The following is a 22,567-nucleotide window of genomic DNA, read 5'->3' on the forward strand; positions in this document are numbered from 1 at the left end:
TCTCCGGGTCTCACCCACAAAATGGCATTTCATTACAATCAATGCTGGTTTTCTGTGGGGAGCCCCTACGACTCCCTGGAGCTTATCGGGCTAATGTACTTTATATTAGACCGGATCATTAGCTATGGAGTTCAGACCTTCCAGGGACCAGAGCTGGAACCTGGCCCCTTCAGAGAGGTTCCAGGGAGCAGTGGCCCTGGAAAACCCCCTTGTGGTTGGGGGTTTTCCTTATCTGCCATCGACCAGGGTTAGGCACCCAAAAAGGTAGGCATAACAAAACAAATCCCACATGGTAAGAAACTAAAACAAAAAAACGAACAGAGGGGTAGAAGCTCCCTACAATCCCAAGGAAACAAGCAAACAAGCAAACATCACACTTTACTGCCGCGCCGCTCATCCACGCAGCCCTCCCCTCCCCGAGAGGGGGAGGGGGGCCCCGGGCCTCACCGTGCCGACTGCCTAGTACTCCAGTTCATAAGCTAATGTCAACCGGGACAGACGCTTCTCTGACTTCAGTTTCCTAGGCGGTGTTTGCCTTCGTGGCGATCACTGCCGTGTTTTGTTATGTGCAGTGGCCAGGTGTTCCTCATCAGTACTGGGGCTGCATGCGCTTAGGGGCTTCCTTCCTTAAGTGCCTTGTGAGTACTGCCCCTGCATGTCAGGGTTATCTTCTCTGGGGTGTTCGGGAACCATTCCCGTAGAGGTTCTTGCTGCTTGGCATTTGCTTCGCCCCTGGGGCCAGCTGGGGCTTGGGGCCCTTGATTGGCCTTGGGGTTGGGACTGGTATTATGCTGGTTAGAGCGTCAAGGTGTTGTGCAACCTGCTACCTACGTGGCGACCAGTTCCTGTTGCTTCTGGAGACGGTGTACTTTTGCGGGGTTTTTCTTTTGTTTTTATTTTACTTTGCCTGGTAGTGGTACTTTGGTATTTTGCCTAGGCTATTGCTCCAAGCAACAGCCTAGTAGACCAAACTCTCACAAGTCAAGCCTGGCCTTGGGCCGGGCTTGGGGAGTAGAAGAACTCCCAGAACCCCATCAACCAGTTATCAACCTGGTGGTTGATGGATTGGTGGATTCAAATAAAAACCTGGTGGTTTTTATTTTACTTTGCCTGGTGGTGGTACTCTGGTACTTTGCCTAGGCTGTTGCTCCAAGCAACAGCCTGGTGGACCAAACTCTCACAAGTCAAGCCTGGCCTCGGGCCGGGCTTGGGGAGTAGAACTCCCAGAACCCCATCAACCAGGTATCAACCAGGTAACTAGGTCTGCCTGGTAATTACCTAAGTATAATTACCTAAGTGTAGTTACAGGATAAGAGCTACACTTGTGGTGTCCCGTCTTCCCAGCACTCTTTGTCATGTAACGCTTTGAAACTACTGACGGTCTTGGCCTCCGCCACCTTCTCCCCTAACTTGTTCCAACCGTCTACCACTGTTTGCGAAAGTGAATTTTCTTATATTTCTTCGGCATCTGTGTTTAGCTAGTTTATATCTATGACCTCTTGTTCTTAAAGTTCCAGGTCTCAGGAAATCTTCCCTATCGATTTTATCAATTCCTGTTACTATTTTGTATGTAGTGATCATATCACCTCTTTTTCTTCTGTCTTCTAGTTTTGGCATATTTAATGCCTCTAACCTCTCCTCATAGCTCTTGCCCTTCAGTTCTGGGAGCCACTTAGTAGCATGTCTTTGCACCTTTTCCAGTTTGTTGATGTGCTACTTAAGATATGGGCACCACACAACTGCTGCATATTCTAGCTTTGGCCTAACAAAAGTCGTGAACAATTTCTTTAGTATATCGCCATCCATGTATTTAAAAGCAATTCTGAAGTTAGAAAGCGTGGCATAGGCTCCTCGCACAATATTCTTTGTGGTCCTCAGGTGATAGTTTTCTATCTAGAACCACCCCTAGATCTCTTTCTTTATCAGAATTCTTTAAAGATTTCTCACATAATATATAGGTTGTGTGGAGTCTATGTTCTCCTATTCCACATTCCATAACATGGCATTTATTAACATTAAATTCCATTTGCCAAGTGGCGCTCCATGTACTTATTTTGTCCAGGTCTTCTTGAAGGGCATGACAATCATCTAAGTTTCTTATCCTTCCTATTATCTTAGCATCATCAGCAAACATGTTCATATAATTCTGTATACCAACTGGTAGATCATTTATGTAGACAATAAACATCACTGGTGCAAGAACTGAACCCTGTGGTACTCCACTTGACATGTGGTGTGACTATAGTTCCGCTGGTAGTGTTTGGTGGCCCTCTGCTAGGCCCCCCCCTGATTGTATATGTTGCAGGGGTTTTCAGTGCTACCCCTTGTTAGTTTTGGGTGTTAACCGGTTAGCAACACCTTGCCTGAGTTTCCTGTAGCAGTCAGCCTACGGGCCTTGGAAAACCCTGTCGGGGCTCGGTTGACCACTGGATGTTTCTTTCGGGTTCCATCCCGCCTTGTGCGGGTTCGTTGGTTGCTGTGCCCTTGTCTCAGGATGACAGTCACCTCTTTTATCTCCGTCATGCTGCCTGTTGGGTCACTGACACCTTGACCAGGAGTCTTGCGAGATGTGTTCTCTACTTGTTCTCCAGTATTCTTCTCATGTCCTTACGGTTCACAGTACAGGTGGCATCAGTATTAAAAGCTTGGTTTAGGTTGCTGCGACACACTAGGTTGGTTTCCCACCTGGATGCTCTGGGGCCATGCCGTTTTGGTTAGGTGGTGTTTGCCCCTTTCCCTTCCCTGTTCCCGGCTCCTGACCATCTGCGGGTTTCGGGGTCAGGGCAGGGTTTAGTTGGTGCCGAGACTCGGGCGGTTTCGGGAGCTGCCCCGTTCGAGTTAGGGACGGAGGTTTTCGAGCCTGATCCTCCTGCCGAGGCTTCTGGGTCTTACCAGTGGCCCTTTCTTTGCTGCCTTTCCTCTGGAATCTTCCTTTTCTTTAAAGGCAGAGGGCGTGGAGGACGGCTTCGCCCCGGGGCCTTCCGTTACAAGTTCCCGGGGCTGTGTGGGATGCCCGCTAGCAGTTCTGGGGCTTTTTGCTCCTGCCTGAGTTTTCTGTTTCAGGGTGAGGTTTTTAGTACCTCTCGTCTGCTTACTTCCCACATTTGCTGGCGTGTTTTCGGATCAATTGCATTGGTCATGGCTCCTTGTTCTGGTGGCCATTTTCTTTCTGCGGGTTTCCCCGCTTGGCCACCAGGGCGGCACTGCGGTTTGTTTACATGTGCCTGGGTGTGCGAGCTTGCATTTTTGGGGGAGTTTTTCACCTTCTTCAGGGGTTTTATCCTCCTGTTGCCATTTCTTTGCTTTTTCTGGGGTGTTCAGTCCTCCTCCTGTTCCTCTGGGAGTGCTTGGGCCAGGGCCATTGCTCCCTGAAACTTCTCTGATGGGGCCAGGTTCCGGCTCTGGTCCCTGGTAGGTCTGAACTCCATAGCTAATGTCCCGGTCTAATATAAGGTACTTTAGCCTGATAAGCTCCAGGAAGACTCCGGGGCTCACCCAGAAAATGACGTTTCATTACATTCAATGCTGGTTTTTTGGTGATGGATAGAGACCTCTCCACTGTCTCCCACCTCAGTGTGTGTTGCCAAAGCATTAGCAGCAAATATCTGTGCCATGTTAAGGAAACAGGTCGACAGAGCCTTGCATGTTTTAAGTTCTGAGTGGACCATATGGGTGCTTGGCCCTACTTTAAATTATTGTTGAATTTTGTTGTTTGTTGTTTAAATGAAACATAAGAGAGGTACAGTATAAAGGTGCAGAATTGTAAAATAAATTTTTTTCTTTGCAGATGATGATGATGATGTTGATGTGAATGAAGAATATCCTGTAGGAACAGTCTCATCTGGCAGTGAGGTATGAAGCTTCAATGGTTTTATGCATTCATTGGAATTATTTTTTACATAGCTATTATATTTTTGTACATCTATACTATTTTCTGAGAAATACTAATCAGTTGCTCTCTTAGGCATTTTCCTTCTCTCTCAGGGACCAGGACCATACAATAGGTAGATGAGGTCAACATTTATTTCCTGTTGCAGCAGGAGTAATGTCAAGCGTCTCTACTTCATCGTTGTTTATTAAGGGGAACATAGGAGAGAAAACTCTCTCACTCCAGAATAGCCTTCAGAAGGTTGATTTATCTGTTTATTTTTATTTATTCATTTTTATATACTGTACAGGAGTTCTTACATTCTTGTAAAGCCACTAACATGCATAGCGTTTCGGGTAGGTCCTTAACCACTGCACTGTGCAGAGCGCCTTGTGGCGCTGGATCGAGGGTGCTCAGAGCGTCATGTGGCATTTTTAGGTATAGAGAGCAATTCAAAACTCTTGTGGGTACACAGGGCTCACATCCTGTGTCTCAGGACTCCTGTAAACAGATGCCATCTTGAAAAAAAAATTTCAGCATCTGTGCTGGCTGTAAGAGCCTTAGTACTGATTGAGCGACCAAGGCTGGCACATGCAGGAGCCACGCACAGCACTGTTGTACATGCTAGGGGACACAGCACCACTTAGTAATGATGTATAAAATAGGTATTTGAAATTATTTTGCATTGATAGTGTTATAGATGATCTTGACTGTCATAAAGATTATTTACAATGTTCAGATATCGGTGAACACAACGTTAGTTACGATATTCACAGCATGAGGTAGAGACACACGGCACCCAGCCATTGTGTCCTGTTTCATGTGATAATAACGGTGGTTTTGTAGCTAATCATAGCGAGATGAGTAGAATATTGGATGCATTGTATTGCATCATGTGACTGCTGGCGTCGTCTGCTTGTGGCTCCATGCTGTATTTTGATTTCATCACTATACCCACTATAACTGCTTATTAGTATGTTATGGTGCATATAAATGTTGATAGTGATATATAACATGTGTTTATAGTGTAATAATAACAAGAACACTGCTCAGTTGATCTAAGAATACAGTGGAACCTCGATTAATGAATTTAATCCATTCTGGCACTGAGCTCGTCATGCGAAACGCTCATCTTTCAAAACGAATTTCCAACATTAAATTAATGGAAATAAAAATAATCCGTTCCTCCACCAAAAAGCATCGATATGATATTCAATTTTTTAAATAATGGAGCAGCCTATCTGACATACACTGAATGATCCTGTATGACATTTGTCTTGTTTCAATTTTTTTCAATTTTTTTTTTTTTTTTTTTTAGAAAATGGAGCAGCCTACCTGATAATCACTGAATGAACCTTTATGACTTTTTTCTTTTTTTTTCAAATTCCTTCTATTTCTTTTTTTTTTTTGAAAATGGAGCAGCCTACCTGACAATCACTGAACGAACCTTTATGACTTTTTTCTTTTTTTTCAAATTCTTTCAATTTTTTTTATTTTTCATTTTTTCAGAATGTAGCAACCTACCTGACATTCACTGAACGAACCTTTTTGACATTTTTCTTTTTTTTTTCAAATTCTTTCAATTTTTTTATTTTTCATTTTTTCAGAATGTAGCAGCCTACCTGACGTTCACTGAACGAACCTTTTTGACATTTGTTTATTTTTCAAATTTTTCAATTTTTTTTCTAATTTTGTCTAAAAAAACAAAAATCAATTCTTTGCAACATTACAGCAGTCACCCCTTTACATCCCAGCATCATTAGCATCTTTAAAACAAAAAAAAAAAACTTATTTGCATCACCAGAAAGACTTCAACAAATATAGTCTAAAGCTGTTCCTTTGTTCATGTCCCACCCATGCCAAATAGTCCATTCTTGTATAACCTGTCTATTCCCCTGAGAATTTCCTGATTTTTTTCTTTCAGTGACCTTGGGTATAATTCCCCTAGTCTTCCCTTATAACTCATATCTCTCAGCTCTGGTAATAGTCAGATAACATACCTCTAGACCTTCTCTAGCTCTGTTTAGTGTTTAATTAGATAAGGACTCTATGGTTCTAAACTCTTCAAAGCCTGGGATTACCAACTCCTTGACTCTCAAGTCTTGTCTGACCAGCAAGGGCCATTGCCATTTGTCCTTTTCAATTCATATAATGCTGACCACCTCTTCAACAACTACCAATACTATTACAACCTTGGTCACAGCTACAGTGACAATGGCATCCACTAAAGTATCATAAGAAAGAGGTTAATAGATAATCTAAAGAGATGGGCATTTTTGACACAACACCAGCATGGGGTCAAGAATAGCAAATTCTGCCTCACAAACCTAATAGTGACACAAATCAGACAGGGCACGGAAAGATATGCAGACTGCATATATGTCTAGGTTGTTGAGAAAGTTTTCACTACAGTACTACATATGAAACTAGTGTACAATTTGGAGAAAATTGTCATCTGAGTAGACATATGTTACTAGTGTGGATTTCACAGTGGTCTGTATTAAGTCCTATCATTTTCATGAGCTACTGTATGTGAATTATGAGTATACATAATTAGGAAGACTGCAATAACCTACAGTAAGACTTTGACAAATTGAATGTCGTCGACTAACTGAAAGAATGGTAAAAGAAGTATCTACCACAGTATAACTCCCGCAAGTGCACAGTAATGGATGGGCACTGGGAATGGGTGGAGCCATCCTAGAGTTGGATAGCGTAAAAGATCTGCAAGCTAACAGTCACACTGAACCTGTCTCCTGAGATATACCTTAACTGGACAACATCAACTGCATAAGCAAGGTTAACCAACATAACAAAATTTTTTTAAGAACTTGAATGAGAAATCATTCAGGATAAAGCATGTGTCAGAAAAATTATGAAATACGCTGTACCATTATGGAATATGCATGTTTTCCAACACAAAATGTAGTTGAAGAAACTTGAGAGGTATGCCACCAGACAAAAACAAGAGCTAAGAGAGACGAGTTTTGAGGAACGACTTAATGAACTAAACCATGCATTGGAACGAAGAAGAAATGGGGAGAACATGATCATGACAAAATATTTATAAAAAATTGATAGGATAAACAAGGATAGATGATTTGAAATAGGAGGGACTTGGACAATGGAACACAGGTGGAAACTGTACTTGAATAAGCCACAGAAAAGTTAAAAAGAGCTTTGTTAGTATCCGAGTAATAACTAAATGAAATGAATGGATTGAAGTGTGAATTTGACAGGACTTAATGGGTTCAGGAACTTGTACAGCAGTTGAGAGGTGAGACTTAGAGCTGATGCTTAGCTCCCATAAACACAGTTAGGTGAGAACCAAATTATGTTCATTATAACAACTTGTACTCATCCCATCTACCATGATGTACCAGCTCATTGTAGCATCCTACTCAAAACCTTTTTTAAATTCATTATACTCCCTGTACTCATTACAGCATTTTGTATTCATAACACTTCTTGCATTTATTACACCACCCTGTTCTTATCCAGAGATATGCCGGCTCTGGTATTCCTTTCTTTGAGCACCCTCGGGCGGTTGAAACATATCTACAACAGTCAATTGAGCTTCCTAGATACATTTCTAAACTGCTTAGCTTTTATTCTATTGTTGATTTTTTTGGTACACCATGCACTTTTATGAGAAGAAAGGTATTATTTATTATCCTCAGCCCTGTATACAGAATATTCCTGAGTTAGATATTCGATTATGAAATTAGTGTTAGGTCTGAGCTACGGTGTTAAATATTAATACAGTACTCCTGAAGCAGAAAATTGAATTGAAAGATAGTGAAGAAATATATTAGTGTTTTATATGACCTGTTAACTCTTCTAATTAAATATGGATTACATTTCAGGAAAATGGCAATATTATCTCGACATCTATTAGAGACGAAAGAAAAATGGCTTTAAGCAGTTGTACAAGTGTAGGTACAACAACCAGTACATCCTCCAGCACAGTGTTAGCACCCTCTGCCTTCCCTACCACCATGTCTCCAGTTGAAGTACAATCCTCATCTGCCTTGCCACCAACGTGGAACACAGGAGGAACTATAGGTGGTAACAATGAGGGTGTTAGAGAATTTCGAGCTCCCAAGCTACAATCATTTAAAAATATTATGGATAGAATGTCTCCTGATAAAGAAAGCACACTGCATTCTCCAAGAGCCTCTCCAGATAAGGTACATCCTGCACTATTATTCATTTATTCAGCTCTTAATTTTTCTTTTATAATTTCTTTGCCATCTTCAAATGATTTCTGGCAATATAATTTATACAAAATTATAGCAAACTTCACATGAACGTTCTGGTGTCACAATTTGCATCACTTATTGAGGTGGCACTATATGCTTGCTTGGCATGTCTTCCAACACTTTTTGTCTCACCTGTCTTGTCTCAATTAAAGTGGTCATGTCTTTCCTCGCTTGACGCTTCTGGGATTGTCACTTGATGCCTAATAATGTTGCCTCTTATTGTTCGGCTTTGGCAGATCCTCTCTTCTGTGCTCAGGTCTCCTTTTGCCTTTGGCTGGTACATATAACACCTGAATTTTCCTGGTCATTTATTCGGGTATTATTTTTCTACTACTTCCCTTAGTTTTGGGTAACTTTCTCTACTATTTCTTTAACATGGCTGTGGTGTTTGGATGAGCATCATGTTCCTGATGTGCTTCATTCCTTTCCTGAGCCCTGGGCATTTGCCTACTACTCCCATGGTAAGCCCTCTACATATTTCTGTTGTTATTTTACTAATGTTTACTTTTCAAGAAAGTCATCGTTCAACACCTCGATGCTTTTTATTTTTTCTGGGAGCACTCCTACAATGGCTCCCTGTTGCTAACAACCTGGATTATGCTTCTGATCGGCATTGCTCTTATGTGTGAAAAAAGATTGCATTTGTTTGGAGTTTTTCATGCCTACTCTTTGATTGTTTGCTGCTCTGATGCTGCTGCTTGGAGACATGTTGCCTGCTTTGCCAGCTCTTAGACCCATGATGGGTGGCCCTTCCAGGTGGTATCCCAGAGGTGGTCCTCAGTCTATCCTTCGGTGTCAGATGTCCAGGGCCAGCAGTATACTCCACAGCTCCTCAGTCATTGTGGAGTGGTTTAGATCCTGTAGTATTTGACTTAACTCCCTCTCTGTGGCGGGTGTCATGTTTGCTCTTAGTCCAAGCAAGACATTCTTGACCTTTCAGATTTGAAGCACTTCATTCCCTGTCCAACCTTCTGCATGACCATTTTTTTGGCAGGTGCACTTAATGTTGCAGATGGTTTCCTGGATGGTGTTATTTGATCTTAGAGTACATCTATTGGCATGTGCCTATTCATCCCCAGTTTAGGGACTGGTTAGGTTTTTGGGCGAGATGTTCAGCTTACCACTTTCGAGTCCTTCTGTTCAGCTTGAATCTGCTTCCCTGGATGTTCACTAGGTTCACAGATGTGATGGTTTGTTACCATTGTTGGAGGTTCATGTCTTAACCAATCTCAGTGACTTGCCTGATTGGGCTTGATCTGGGATTTCTGGTTGGCTTACCTCTCCCTTCCGCTTGTGGCTCTGCTACGTCTAGACATGCATCTCTGGCTGGTGGTGAAGAGTTCTTGGGTCACTCGTTATTGGCTTGATTGGTTGTGAGGGAGTCTGAATCTTGCCTGTGTGGTTTATCCTATGGGCAGGGTTTGGCCCCAGGCTCTGTGTCATTTTCTTCAGTTTTCTTCCTATTGGTGCTGCTAGGACTGCCAGGTGCAGGCGCCACAGGCTCTTTGATGCCATCTGGTTCACTAGTTTCCTCTTCAGGCTTTTTGGTTCTGCTGTTTGGCACCTTCCTCCTTTGGCTTTCAATTTTTTTGTGGATGCCTCTGTTTTGGGTTAGGGTTTTGTGATCAGTATTTATCAGGCTGCTCAGGGCCTAAGGTTGGACAGAAAGATAATACAGTGGTACCTCGCATAACGAATTTAATCCGTTCCATGTTCGTCATGTGAAACGGACGTCATACAAAACGAGTGTCCCCCATATAACCAGTGTGATGCACTGTGTTTATTGTGAAATTCCCCCAGTGTGCATGACATCAAATGTTCCCCAAAATATTTTTCTTTGCAAAATGATAAATTACCGTCCCTGAACATGTCTATGTAAAAATAATTACCAAATTCCATTTACTTTGGCTGTGAGGGTGTGGACAAGGTGCGCTGTGACGTCATCAGGGCCTGGTCGCTCGTGTGTGAAGCTCCCAGACACGGTCGCGCAGGCCATTCAAGCACCGCGTGTTGCCACAAATATATTTTCAAATATTTTTTCTAGGCATTTCCAATGCGGTTTTATTTGTTTCTTTTATCGTATATGATGCATATTTGTGACCTTTACAATATGTATACAGTAGAATGTTCATAATGTTCCATGAAACTGTGATACATGTGTCAGTAATGTGTCCACAATAAATGTTTATTGTCACAATATTTCGTGGTAAAAATTCACTAAAATTACAATATGTACAGTTTCACATACTATTTACACAATAATACACTGTATTACACACTCAGTACTTTGGAGGTGCGTAATAGTCAATGAAGTAGTCCATGGTACACAGCGCGACTTTGCTCTCCTTGCACCAGCTACAGATAGATTTTCGTTTCCTGTTTCATCGTTCTGTGTGCTTGCAAATAACGCACTCGCGTGCACCCTTGGCTTTAGTACTTGTAGGTGGTATGTAGCCAAGCTTGTAAAGCATATGGTAGTATTGAAACGATTATAGGAAAAGCTCAATTTGTAAGGTAGTCTTGAAAAGATCGCTTTGTAAGGTCCCACACAGGAAGAGATTCAGCTAGCCTCAAAGAGTGTCCATCAGTCAGGAAGAGATTCAGGTATTCTTGAAAATATCAATGAACAACACCACCATGGAAGCTGCTAACACTGTTCATCTATGCTACTTGTATCAGATGCATCATCACTGAACGCAGAAAACGATTCATCTATGTATCATCTATATAATTCGAGATGGCAAGGGTGGGGCTCAGAGCTACAACTGGATACGCTCGCTGTATCATCCTCATAGGTGCTGTACCACTGGCATCCAACCGTTGTGTTAAGCCCTTATTGCACCTAGCTTCACCAATGTTATGACCCTTATGTTCTTCAAACAATAGGGTCTGAATTGCACCGACTGTGCGCAGTCTTTCAACACCGTGTGGGACAGGTGTTTGAGAGCCAGAGGCACGTGTGCCACAAATGGTTGCTCACACACTACTAACCCAGCTAGCAGTCCTTGTCTTTCATATTCGTTATAGCATATTGTTCGTTCAGTGTTTGTTGGGTAGGCTGCTCCATTATGACAATCTTTCTTTGTTTCAAATGTGTTCCATTTGTTTTGTATTTGTCACTTATGTCTCAATAATGGAGCAGCCTACCCGACAAACACTGAACGAACCTTTATGGCATTTGTCCATTTTTCAAATTGTTTCAACAGTTCTTTTATTTTTCGTTTTTTTTTTTATTTAAGAAACATGGAGCAGCCGACCTGTAGACGACCGAACGAACCTTTTTGACATTTGTACTGGTTTTCAAAAATCTTCATTTTGTTTTATTATTTACGTTTTTTATATGTAAGAAACATGGAGCAGCCTACCTGCCGACCACCGAACGAACATTTTGCTATAAGACAAATGAAAAATAAATATTGAACACATTTGAAGAAAGGAAAATGTCATAATGGTTTATTCAGTGTATGTAAGGTAGGATTCTCCATTATTGAGACGTAAATGACAAATACAAAACAAATGGAACACATTTGAAACAAAGAAAGATTGTTATAATGGAGCAGCCTACCTGCCGAACACCGAATGAACCTTTTTGACATTTGTTGTATATCAGACATTTCATTTCTTTTTTCCTACAAAAACGTCAATGCTTTGCAACATCTCAGCAGTCACCCTTTTATATCCCAGCATCATTAGCATCTTTAAACAAGAACAACATAATTTATGTGCATTGTCGGAGGCGTCTAAGAATGTGCAAGAAGCAGCGCGACCCCACCATGTGGTGTTGACGTTACTCAAACCAGCGTTCGTCATACGGGACGATTTGACGCCGATCGGGCCGTTCGTTACCCAAAATGTTCATCTTTTGGGGCGATCGTTATGCGAGGTACCACTGTATATGTATGTGGACTGTATTTGTTACTATTTTTACTAAATGTATTAGAACTCCTGATGGAAATAAATAAATGAAATGTTCTTGTATTGAATTCATTATATAATGTACTCTATAATTTAAATATATAAATATAGATTAAAATACTGTAAAGAGATGGCCCTATTGTAAGACACTGTGTAAAACTGAGAAATGTTTTTTTTGATGATATAAGGAAAAAGTAAAAGATTGTTACTTTTTATTACCTATTAGTGTATGATTCATTTATCAAATTTACTTGTAATTTTTTTTTTTAAATACTAATCTGTTTTTGTTTTAATGCACATTAATATAATTTGATTCCACAGCAAACATGTGAAAGTAGCCGTTACTTACAAAATGAATTGGAGTCTCTTGAGAGAGAGCAACACCAGATTGATGAACAAGCTGCCAAACTTGAGAAAAGACTAAGAAAAATCATGGAACTCAGTAAGTATTCAGTCTCCTGTTCTGCATTAATAGACAATATATTTAAGGATATTTTAGCAATATAACATATACTGTAGTTAGTTGCACAACTAATTTGTCGACTCTTGTACAAAACAAAAAATTATGGTTCTGGACCCTTTCAGTGCATCTGATTTTCATTGCAAATGATCTTCACTATTTTGTCACATTTATTATGTTTTATTAATTAAACAATAGCACAAATATTTGAGAAAATTTGAACATGCGCGTGCACACACGTTTCATAAGAAACAGGCTTTGAATGTAGATGAAATGCTCTTTTCATTGCAAGCCACTGCCTTTGGCAGTGTCCTGCCCTTCTCTGGACAGGACTAGATGCTATGTTGAAACCACCACATTAAGGGGTCATTGACTTCTTCACAGTCAAGTAAATGCTCTGCAGTGTGGTCGCAATGGGCAAGATGAAAGTCAGGAACAAAGTCCCAGATAGCCCGGGTGCTACCAGAAACAAACCAAGCAATGTAACTGCAAGTCGTCACAAAGCTGAACCCCACAAAGGCCCATGAGGAAAACTTAAAGCAGGAGAACCTGTAGTGCTAACAGAACATGGAGCATGCAGAAGCAACCCCATGCCAATGAAGAAAAATAACATGTAATTGAAGTTCAGGTGACCCCAACTCAGCAGAAACTTCAAAAAACAATAGAACATCCATTATTACTAGAATCAGAGGATGACAACCAGCCAGATGACACAATGCATGAATGCAAAGGGAGTAGGGAGGTGAACAAGCAATCCAAACCAATCCCTGGCAGTGACAGCATGGCAAGGCCAAAAACTGGTATGTCAGAGAAAGGAACACAAACCTGAAAGGACCCCACGTGTGGAGGAAAAAAAAAGTGAGCCAGCAGGCAAGATCAACGAGTGGGAGTGCAAAGTAACCAATCATCAGGGTAAGCCAGGACAAAGATTTCCAGAAGCTGAAGCTCTCAAGGAATCCCACAGATCAGTTTGGGAAATGCCCTGGGCATCAAATAAAATGGAAAGAAAAGATAAAAAAAATTGGATGTAATGTGTTCCACTTGGAACCTGGCAAACCCTGTACAGTACCAAGGATGAATAAGAAAATACCAGAATGCATCCTTAGGGCCCATGGAAAAAATAAAAGAATGGTGCTAAACCAGCACGTCATCCTAATGTTTCCCAAAGGTCAATTTAAAGTGTCCTCTCCTAACCTATCAGAGGACCCAAAATAGAAAACAGGACAATACGTCACTTTCGCGAGCTGCTTCCATTTTCTACTACGACAATTTTTGGCCTTAGGTAACGCATATGAGCGAAAAGCGACATTCTTTGTTAGAGGACTAGTTGGCTAAACCACCTGACAAACCAAGGAAAAGGGTAAGTGGACCACAAAAACATAATGAGTGTGCAAGTAGAAAACATATCTACAACCCGAGGAAACAAAATCATGGATGGAGGAAAGGGAAACCAGATATTTCCCTAAAAAATCTCTGCAGACCAGGTCCTGTTCCATTCCACCAAGGAAGAGGAGTCTTCCATGGAAATCGATCCCTTGTTCATCCCAGAAAACAGGGCAGAAGGGAAAGACAAAGAATCTGCCAAATTGGCCACTTTCACCCCCCTCCCCCCTTGGGCTGAGAAAATATATCTCCAAGTATATCAGGGAAACAAGGGTCTCGGATTGGACTCCATGTTCCCAAGCACAACCCTTATGGGGACAGTCCCTGGAAGTTCAGTCTTGAGAGAAAGAAACCTCACAGACACTTGGTTGACCAAAAACAAGGTTTTTTGAAGCTGTAACCAGAAAAAAAAAGGTAGAAGAGAAGCTGGGGGGCAGCCTCACAAACCCCAAGACCTCCAGCCAAACTAGAAGGAGCGAGAAATCTTACATTGTGGTGAGGACAAATGAGGCAAACCTTGTCTCATAACAACAAATGAGGATGCTCAGGCACTTCTTCAGCTAATGAAAGGAACATAACTACTGTATTGAGACATATTTGCCAGTGACTAATGGTTGTAATTAAGCTTCCTTGAGTGCACTTTTATCACTTCATACACAACCTCTCTTTCATCTTGGCACCACTCAAATTGTATGATTTTCAAACTTTGTTCATAGAGTTTGTTCATGTATCATCAGCCTTTAATAGCATCTTATTGTACATATATTATCTTGACTATGACATAATAGGAGTGTGTGATGCAGGTACTCGAAGTGAGGACGAGGAGCGACTGATGCAGCAGTGGTTCACACTGGTCAATAAGAAGAATGCTCTCATACGACGGCAGATGCAGCTCAACATTCTGTGAGTACAGTAATGCCCTCTACTACTTTGTTCTCTTGCTCTTATGCTATTGTGCTCATGTATTTACATGTATGAATGACTCGCTGAGTAACTGCATCACATGTACTGGACTAGGTTAGTGTATCCCTACTTGGTGAGTGTTGTACATTTTGTTTGTCATTATGAAGCACAATATGTGAAGTGCATAAGATTATAATTTCAATGTAAATTTTACCAATATTAGATGTTGAACATTTTTTATTGATGGCTTCTTTTTAGTTCACTTAAAAAACAATATATACCCTCAAGTGATGCCATTCAACAGAAAACATATCCAAGCATTACAATAGTGCATTACAACATAGTGACATGGCCCACAGGAAGGTGGTTCTGGCCGCCGTCGACAGAGCAGTATTGACAAATTGTTTGTGCCAATCCAGCCTGTAAAAGGCTTTCGCTTATAGATGGAGGGATCTGTGTACTATGGGTACATTTCTAGGGTTGTTTAATAGACAAGTACAGTACAGTATTCTGCATGTTTTTATGGACTAGACCTACGTCATGTTGCTAACTCCAGATGCAGTACAGCACTTATGAGTTGACCCAATTTTCATCTAGAGTCTGCACCATCGACTGAGTTACATAGTAAAGTATGTCTACCAAATTTTTTTTTTTGTAATCCATACAAGTTTTTACCACAAGCTGGTGGAGCTTTAATAATACACTAATATTAACTAAACAGAAATTAAACACTAATACTGCCTATTGGGTGAGATTTGAGCTGATGATTGCAGGGATGCTTGACTAGTACATCATTCTACAAACTGTATTTTCAGTACTGAAATTAATGCATCTCATTGTGCTTCTAACCCTCCATGGGTACTGTCTTGTGGTGGTTAGGCTTGAGCACTATGCTAATCTAGAGGGCAGTTAGGTATTCCTTATGAAGCCATTCTTCTTTCCAAAGGGGTAAAAACCTGACTGTGTATGCTCAATTTTAGATTACTTTTGACCATTGTTAATCACACTCCTTAGAATACCGATTATGGCCCTTTTCTTATTTTTCCGTTAGATATTGCCTCCTCCTGCAGTGATAGTATCAGCACACTAGTCAAATGTGACAGTTACTGTCACAATTACCTCTTGGAATCTTTTTAACAGTAAAACCTTATGCTCACCTTGTCAGCGGTGTGAAAGCTGAGAGTAGATTGTAATATCAATCTTGTTTATTAAATCAGGCAAAAATATTAACACTATATTTTGACCACAAACATAGACTAAATATTATAGTTTTGATCACTGAGATGAAATTGTGAATTCTTGTGATTTGAAATTAAACATTGAACTGATTCAATCTGTTAGCACTTCTGTCACTATCCAACAATGCATTTTAGAATGTAAGCTACTGAAGTACAGTTTAAAGAGCAGACAGACAGTCTTGTTAATATTTTACAGATTAATAATACTCCAGTAAAAATTAAAAAAAAAGTTATTCTCCATTATATGGACAATCATTCCTTCACCTGGGCTCTAGGAGACTCGAACTGTGGACCCCACACGTGTAAGGCGTCTCTCTCTCTCTCTCTCTCTCTAAGACTCTATCGACCAAAGGGAAGGAAACTCTCAAGAGAAAGCCCAGGTTACATATCTTTTGAGAACATTGTGTTAGAGATTTAATTCTTGTGCTTGGGTACTGTGTTAGAGATTTAATTCTTGTGCTCAGGAGTACCCAGAGAATACGCTCAAATCCTCCTGGTGGCTCCTATTGATTATTTCAGTGAAAGGTAATGATAGTGGTGGTGAAGGGAAGGTAGTGGTGGTGAGGGGAAGGTAGTGGTGGTGGTAGTGAGGGGAGGGGAAGGTAGTGATAGTGAAGGGAATGGAAGGTAGTGATAGTGAAGGGAGGGGAAGGTAGTGGTAGTGAGGGGAGGGGAAGGTAGTGGTAGTGAGGGGAGGGGAAGGTAGTGGTAGTGAGGGGAGGGGAAGGTAGTGGTAGTGAGGGGAGGGGAAGGTAGTGGTAGTGAGGGGAGGGGAAGGTAGTGGTAGTGAGGGGAGGGGAAGGTAGTGGTAGTGAGGGGAGGGGAAGGTAGTGGTAGTGAGGGGAGGGGAAGGTAGTGGTAGTGAAGGGAATGGAAGGTAGTGGTAGTGAGGGGAGGGGAAGGTAGTGGTAGTGAGGGGAGGGGAAGGTAGTGGTAGTGAAGGGAGGGGAAGGTAGTGGTAGTGAGGGGAGGGAAAGGCAGTGGTAGTGAGGGGGGGGGAGGTAGCAGAAGTGAGGGGGGAGTGGAGGTAGCGGAAGTGAGGGGGGGAAGGTAGCAGAAGCGAGGGGGGGAAGGTTGCAGAAGTGAAGGGGGGGGGAGGTAGCAGAAGTAAGGGGAGGGGAAGGTAGCAGAAGTGGGGGGGGAAAAGGTAGCAGAAGTGAGTGGGGGGGGGGGGAAGGTAGAGGAAGGGAGGGGGAAGGTAGCGGAAGTAAGGTAGTAGAAATGAGGGGGTGGAAGGTAGTGGAAGTGAGGTGGGAGGGGGGGGAAGTAACAGAAGTGAGGGAGGGGGGAAGGTAGCGGAAGTGAGGGGGAAGAAGGTAGCGGAAGTGAGGGGGGGGGAGGTAGCGGTAGTGAGGGGGGGGGAGGTAGTTGTGGTTGGGAGCATGGAAGGTATTGGTAATGAGGAGGGGTGGGGGGAAATTCAGAATTTCTAATTGAAGCAAAAACTCTAAATGTGGTGATTGTCCTTTTATATAAATCATCAGATGCAAATCTTCAGCAGCTTAAAGACCTGCTAATGAAAATAGAATACTGCTTAGAAACACACACACATTATCTTGCTTGGCGATTTCAACTTGTGGCACCTAAAATGGAAAACCAATGTGGCAAATACAGTTATACCATAGAGAATACCAGGAAGCATTTTAAATAAAATCACACACAAATGACCTCTTTTCAAATGTGTATAGATTTGCCTTAAACCAGCAAATAGTAGAAGCAAGTAGATTGTTTAGAAAACACCCTAGACCTTTTTTTTTTATAAACAATGATGAACTGATTTAGGGACATGATGATTACAAATACTGTACATGTTACTCAGATCACAACCTAATCAAGGCTTAGGCAAACATGGGCAATTGACCTGTTGCCAGTCTCAAATTGAAGAGGAGGAGAATTCATCAAATTCAATTTTAATAGCAAACTGATTAACTGGGAACAAATAAATAAAGATCTTGCAGAAATTTGCAAGTAAGAACAGCTAGATAATTCAAACCTAGACCAATGGTTTTGAAAACTAGGCTCAGTAGCACTAGAAATATGTGTAATCTGCATACCACTAAGAAAAAGAGAAAAAAATGCAAACTGGAATGAGAACGGCACTCCCTCAATAGGTGAAGAAGATAGGTTGTAGAACAACTCAAATGTTCCACTCTATACCAAGAACAAGAAGCAAGACTGAGGCCTTCCATGTTGAAGAAAGAGAAATAGAAACAATCGAGCTAAAGTTATAAGAATTATATAAAGTCCTCCAGTCTAGCCTGGGCTAGACTGGAGGCTATCCGTGAAATAGAAAGAAATCCAAAATACTTTTTCTTCTATGCCAAATCTGGAACAAAAACTACATCTAGCATTAGGCCCTTGCTCAAGGGTGATGGAACTTTCACAGATGACAATAAAGAAATGAGTGAAATACTGAAGCTACAGTATGATTGTTTTCAGTGAACCTCTAAACACATTGAAGATTAATGATCCAAATGATTTATTTATGAATGTTATACCAACATTAAAGGGAAGGGACCTATCAGGAGAAGATACCAAGCCATCACAATTATATTGCACTTGGATGGGATCAGGATAAGGATTTGGGATGGGATGGAGGGAAGGGATGGTGCCCAACAACTTGGACAGTTGGGGATTGAATGCCGACCTGCATGAAGCCAGACCATTGCTCTACCAGCAATGGTAGCCCAAGCAATGGTAAGCCCAAGTGGTAGGGCTTATCAGCATTGAATCATATATGAGATGTCACCCTGACCTCACTGTACTTTGCATGGGCATGCTGTCTATGGCTTCTTCAATCTGAACCAGGCCTGAATTTCTTGAATTCTATATTCATCAAGAATTAAAAAAAAAAAAATACAGGCCCCAAACATCTTTCGGAGAGGGAGTTTAAGACACTAATGCTCTATAGGCTACCTTGAGGCTACCTTGAGGTGCTTCCGGGGCTTAGTGTCCCCGTGGCCCGGTCGTCGACCAGGCCTCCTGGTTGCTGGACTGATCAACCAGGCTGTTAGACGCGGCTGCTCGCAGCCTGACGTATGAGTCACAGCCTGGTATCCTTTGGAGGTGCTTATCCAGTTCTCTCTTGAACACTGTGAGGGGTTTGCCAGTTATGCCCCTTATGTGCAGTGGAAGCGTGTTGAACAGTCTCGGGCCTCTGATGTTGATAGAGTTCTCTCTCAGAGTACCTGTTGCGGAATATAGGAGTGGAATATTTTACACAGTTATATCCCCATTCAAAGCTGGAGAAATTGCAGACCTGGAGAACGTGCAGAGGTCTTTCGCTGCCCAAATCCGTTCAATACACATCAAAATTATTGGGACCACTTAAAAATGTTAAACCTGAAAATACAACTGTATTTTCCAGAGTGCAAGCGAGAGAGAGATACATAATTATTTACACTTGGAAATATTAGCGTGACTTTCCAAATCTGCACATCGAAATAATGTAACATGCTGAGAGAGAACTCTATCAGTTTTGATTTTTTATTAGTTTTTTATTTATATAGAAGAGTTCTTACATTCTTTTAAAGCCACTAGCATGCATAGTGTTTCAGGCAGGTCCTTAATTCTAATTTTCAACAGAATATAACCCGCCAAATCGTTTAACAACCATGTACCCATTCACTGCTGGGTGAACAGAGGCTACAGTTAAGGATTGGTGCCCAGTCAGTCCTCCTCGGCCAGGATACGAACCCAGGTCAAAGCTCTTGTGAAGCACCGGGCGAGTGCTTTACCACTGTGCCATGGTGGGCATCAAGAGTCCCATGCTTTTCAACACTCCCTCTATACATAAATGGGCGTAACTGGTCGACCTCTCATGGAGTTAAAAAAAAAAAACTTGATAAACCAACCCATTCTATTACAAATAATGCTGCTTTCCGCTCATATGTGCTACACTCAAATATTGACGTACTAGAAAATGGAAATTTATTTTACAAATTAAATGGACCCAAAATAGCAAGTTTTGGGTCCTCTGGTAGGTTAGGAGAGCAGCAAGTTCTCCTAAAGTTTCAAAACATTATGAAAACTGTTAATTTAAAGTGCCCTTTCCTAACCTAACAAACTAAGCCAGAGGACCCAAAACAGAAAACTGAACAGTACGCCACTTTTGTGAGCTTCCATTTTATAGTACGACAATTTTTAAGCCTAAGTGCACATACGAGCGAAAAGTGACGTTATTTGTAAGAGAACGGGTTGTATCAACACCTCCAAAGGATACCTGATCAACCAGACTGTGATTTTCATATGTCAGGTTGTGAACAGCTGTGTCCAACAGCCTAGTTCAACAGACCACCAACCAGGAGTCGTGGTCAGAGACCGGGCTGCAGGGACATTGATCCTTGAAACCTACAACAGGTAGGTAGGGGAGGTGGTTAGAGGGAGTAAAAGGGGGGGGGGGGAAGACAGCAAAAGTGGGCCCAGAGGCACCCAGTGTAGCCAAGCCTGTTGTTGAACAATTCAGTGAACATTCGTTCATTTTTCCTGCTGTGGCGCTTTGCACAAATAACTGTTCAGGTTTAATTGATTAACTTTTATGGCTTCGCGTAATTGATTGACTTTTTATGTTGGCTGTTAATTGATTGTCATTTAATCCACAAGAGATTACCAATACTTGATTGAATTCGTATACTGTTGCATGTTGGGCAAGATAAAAGGTTGCTGCAGTAAGCTTATTCACCAGTGATAAAAGCTTCAATTTGATAAAACTAGGATGTTCAATACGAAGAGATTGCGCCAAAATCTTTTTTGTGATCTCCCACCTCGACACTACCGCGTCTATCGTCCACAGTGAAATTGGTGTTGGTTCCCCACGCCCTCAGGCCAAGCACGGAGCGCTGCCATGGAAAAAATATACTGTATATATAATTTGTTTATTCTCGCAGATGCTGGGCATTGATCAGGTGGGCATATAAATTTACAAAATGCTTATACAGATGCACTTCCTCTAGCGTAAGATATAATTATGTAAACACGATATAGATCTGCAAATCAATACTGTTTAATGAATTACCGTGTTCAGTATTTTCGACTTGCCCAACACGCTAGGCTTACCTTGGGTTGGGGGCCGTCACTAGTGTGTGTGTTCTGTCATTTAATTGTACGTCAACTCTCAAGTATTCTCCAGTGAACTCCCTTTTTACATATAAAAAGTGTTTGATGTTCAATATTAGTTGTTGGCGTTGTAAAGTCTTCGTGATTTGAGGTTCATGGATGAGTGGATATCAGTATTTTCCTTGTCATTCACGATAAACTGAGGTGGTAAGCTGCGGTGTTAGTACAACGTGGTGAGATATGGTGCACTGGTGTGATTGATTAATGATTGATGAAGATTAAGCCACCCAAAAGGTGGCACGGGCATGAATAGCCCGTAAGTGGTGGCGCTTTTGAGCCATTACCAGTATCAATAGATGATACTGGAGATCTGTGGAGGTGCGACTGCACCCTGCGTGACGGGAGACTGGTGTGGTGTGCCCCTTACCTATTAATGACCGAGGGGAGGTGAGGTTCTAGCTCCCCGTGCCCCGCCTGCTATCCATGTTGCACTCTGGTATGGTGAGGTAGACCCATCTCGTCCCCACACACCCGGTGCTCCAGTTTCTGTTCCCCCACACCTGTAGCACTGGCTGCTGCTCTCCACACCTGTAGCACTGGCTGTTGAAGCCCTCCTCGCCTGTAATACTGGCTGCTGATGCCCTCCACACCTGTAGCACTGGCTGCTGCTGCGCTCCACACCTGTAACAAAGGCTGCTGCTGCCCTCCACACCTGTATCATTGGCTGTTGTTGCCCTCCACACCTGTAGTACTGGATGCTGCTACTCTCCACACCTGTAGTAGTGGGTACTGCTGCTCTCCACACCTGTAGTAGTGGGTACTGCTGCTCTCCACACCTATAGTACTGGCTGCTGCTGCTCTCCACACCCGTAGCACTAAATGCTGCTGCTGCTCTCCACACCTGTAGCACTGGGGTGCCGGTTGGGCCACACACCTGTAGCACTGGGGTGCCGGTTGGGCCACACACCTGTAGCACTGGGGTGCCGGTTGGGCCACACACCTGTAGCACTGGGGTGCCGGTTGGGACCACAGAGCCCTGATGCCCCCCCCCCCCCATGCCCCATGCCACTTAGTGCGTTGCCAGTTCCCGCCGCCCCGCCCCGCCAGGTCTGCCATTGGCCGCCGCCGCCGCCGTCAACGGCCGTCACAGCGATCACCTTCCGCCTCTGCTTCCCAACTTCCTATAAAACAATCAACGGTCTGACTCTCCGTGGCCTGGACGTTACCCACTTGACTACCCACAAGGAAGGTGGGGAGGGAGTGGTAGGGAGGCGGAATGGTGGAACATAATTTTTTTTTTGTAAATATCGATGTTAACATTCCTGTAAGGTTAAGACATGTTGAGTGGGCGTTGGGGTGGGTACGGCGGGCATCAGAAGGGACATGCCCCTGGGGGCAGCAGGTACCGCCGCGCCTCGCGACATTCTTCTTCACAGCTTCCTGACCGACACGTCAGCGCCCGCCTTCCCGGGCCCCCGTGATG

At 42.5% G+C, this 22,567-nt stretch overlaps 1 protein-coding gene across 1 annotated transcript in view; it reads left to right on the top strand.

Annotated features, from left to right (window-relative positions):
- Positions 1-22,567, top strand: part of Ehbp1 (Eps15 homology domain containing protein-binding protein 1) — a 380,163-nt gene that overhangs the window by 191,810 nt on the left and 165,786 nt on the right. Inside the window, exons 21-24 of the mRNA XM_069334860.1 lie at positions 3,788-3,852; positions 7,735-8,058; positions 12,367-12,487; positions 14,692-14,791. Coding sequence (XP_069190961.1) covers positions 3,788-3,852; positions 7,735-8,058; positions 12,367-12,487; positions 14,692-14,791 — 610 coding nt within the window. The remainder of the gene's footprint in view (positions 1-3,787; positions 3,853-7,734; positions 8,059-12,366; positions 12,488-14,691; positions 14,792-22,567) is intronic.

The sequence above is a fragment of the Procambarus clarkii genome, chromosome 32 (genome assembly GCF_040958095.1).
Source record: "Procambarus clarkii isolate CNS0578487 chromosome 32, FALCON_Pclarkii_2.0, whole genome shotgun sequence".
Lineage (NCBI taxonomy): Eukaryota > Metazoa > Arthropoda > Malacostraca > Decapoda > Cambaridae > Procambarus > Procambarus clarkii.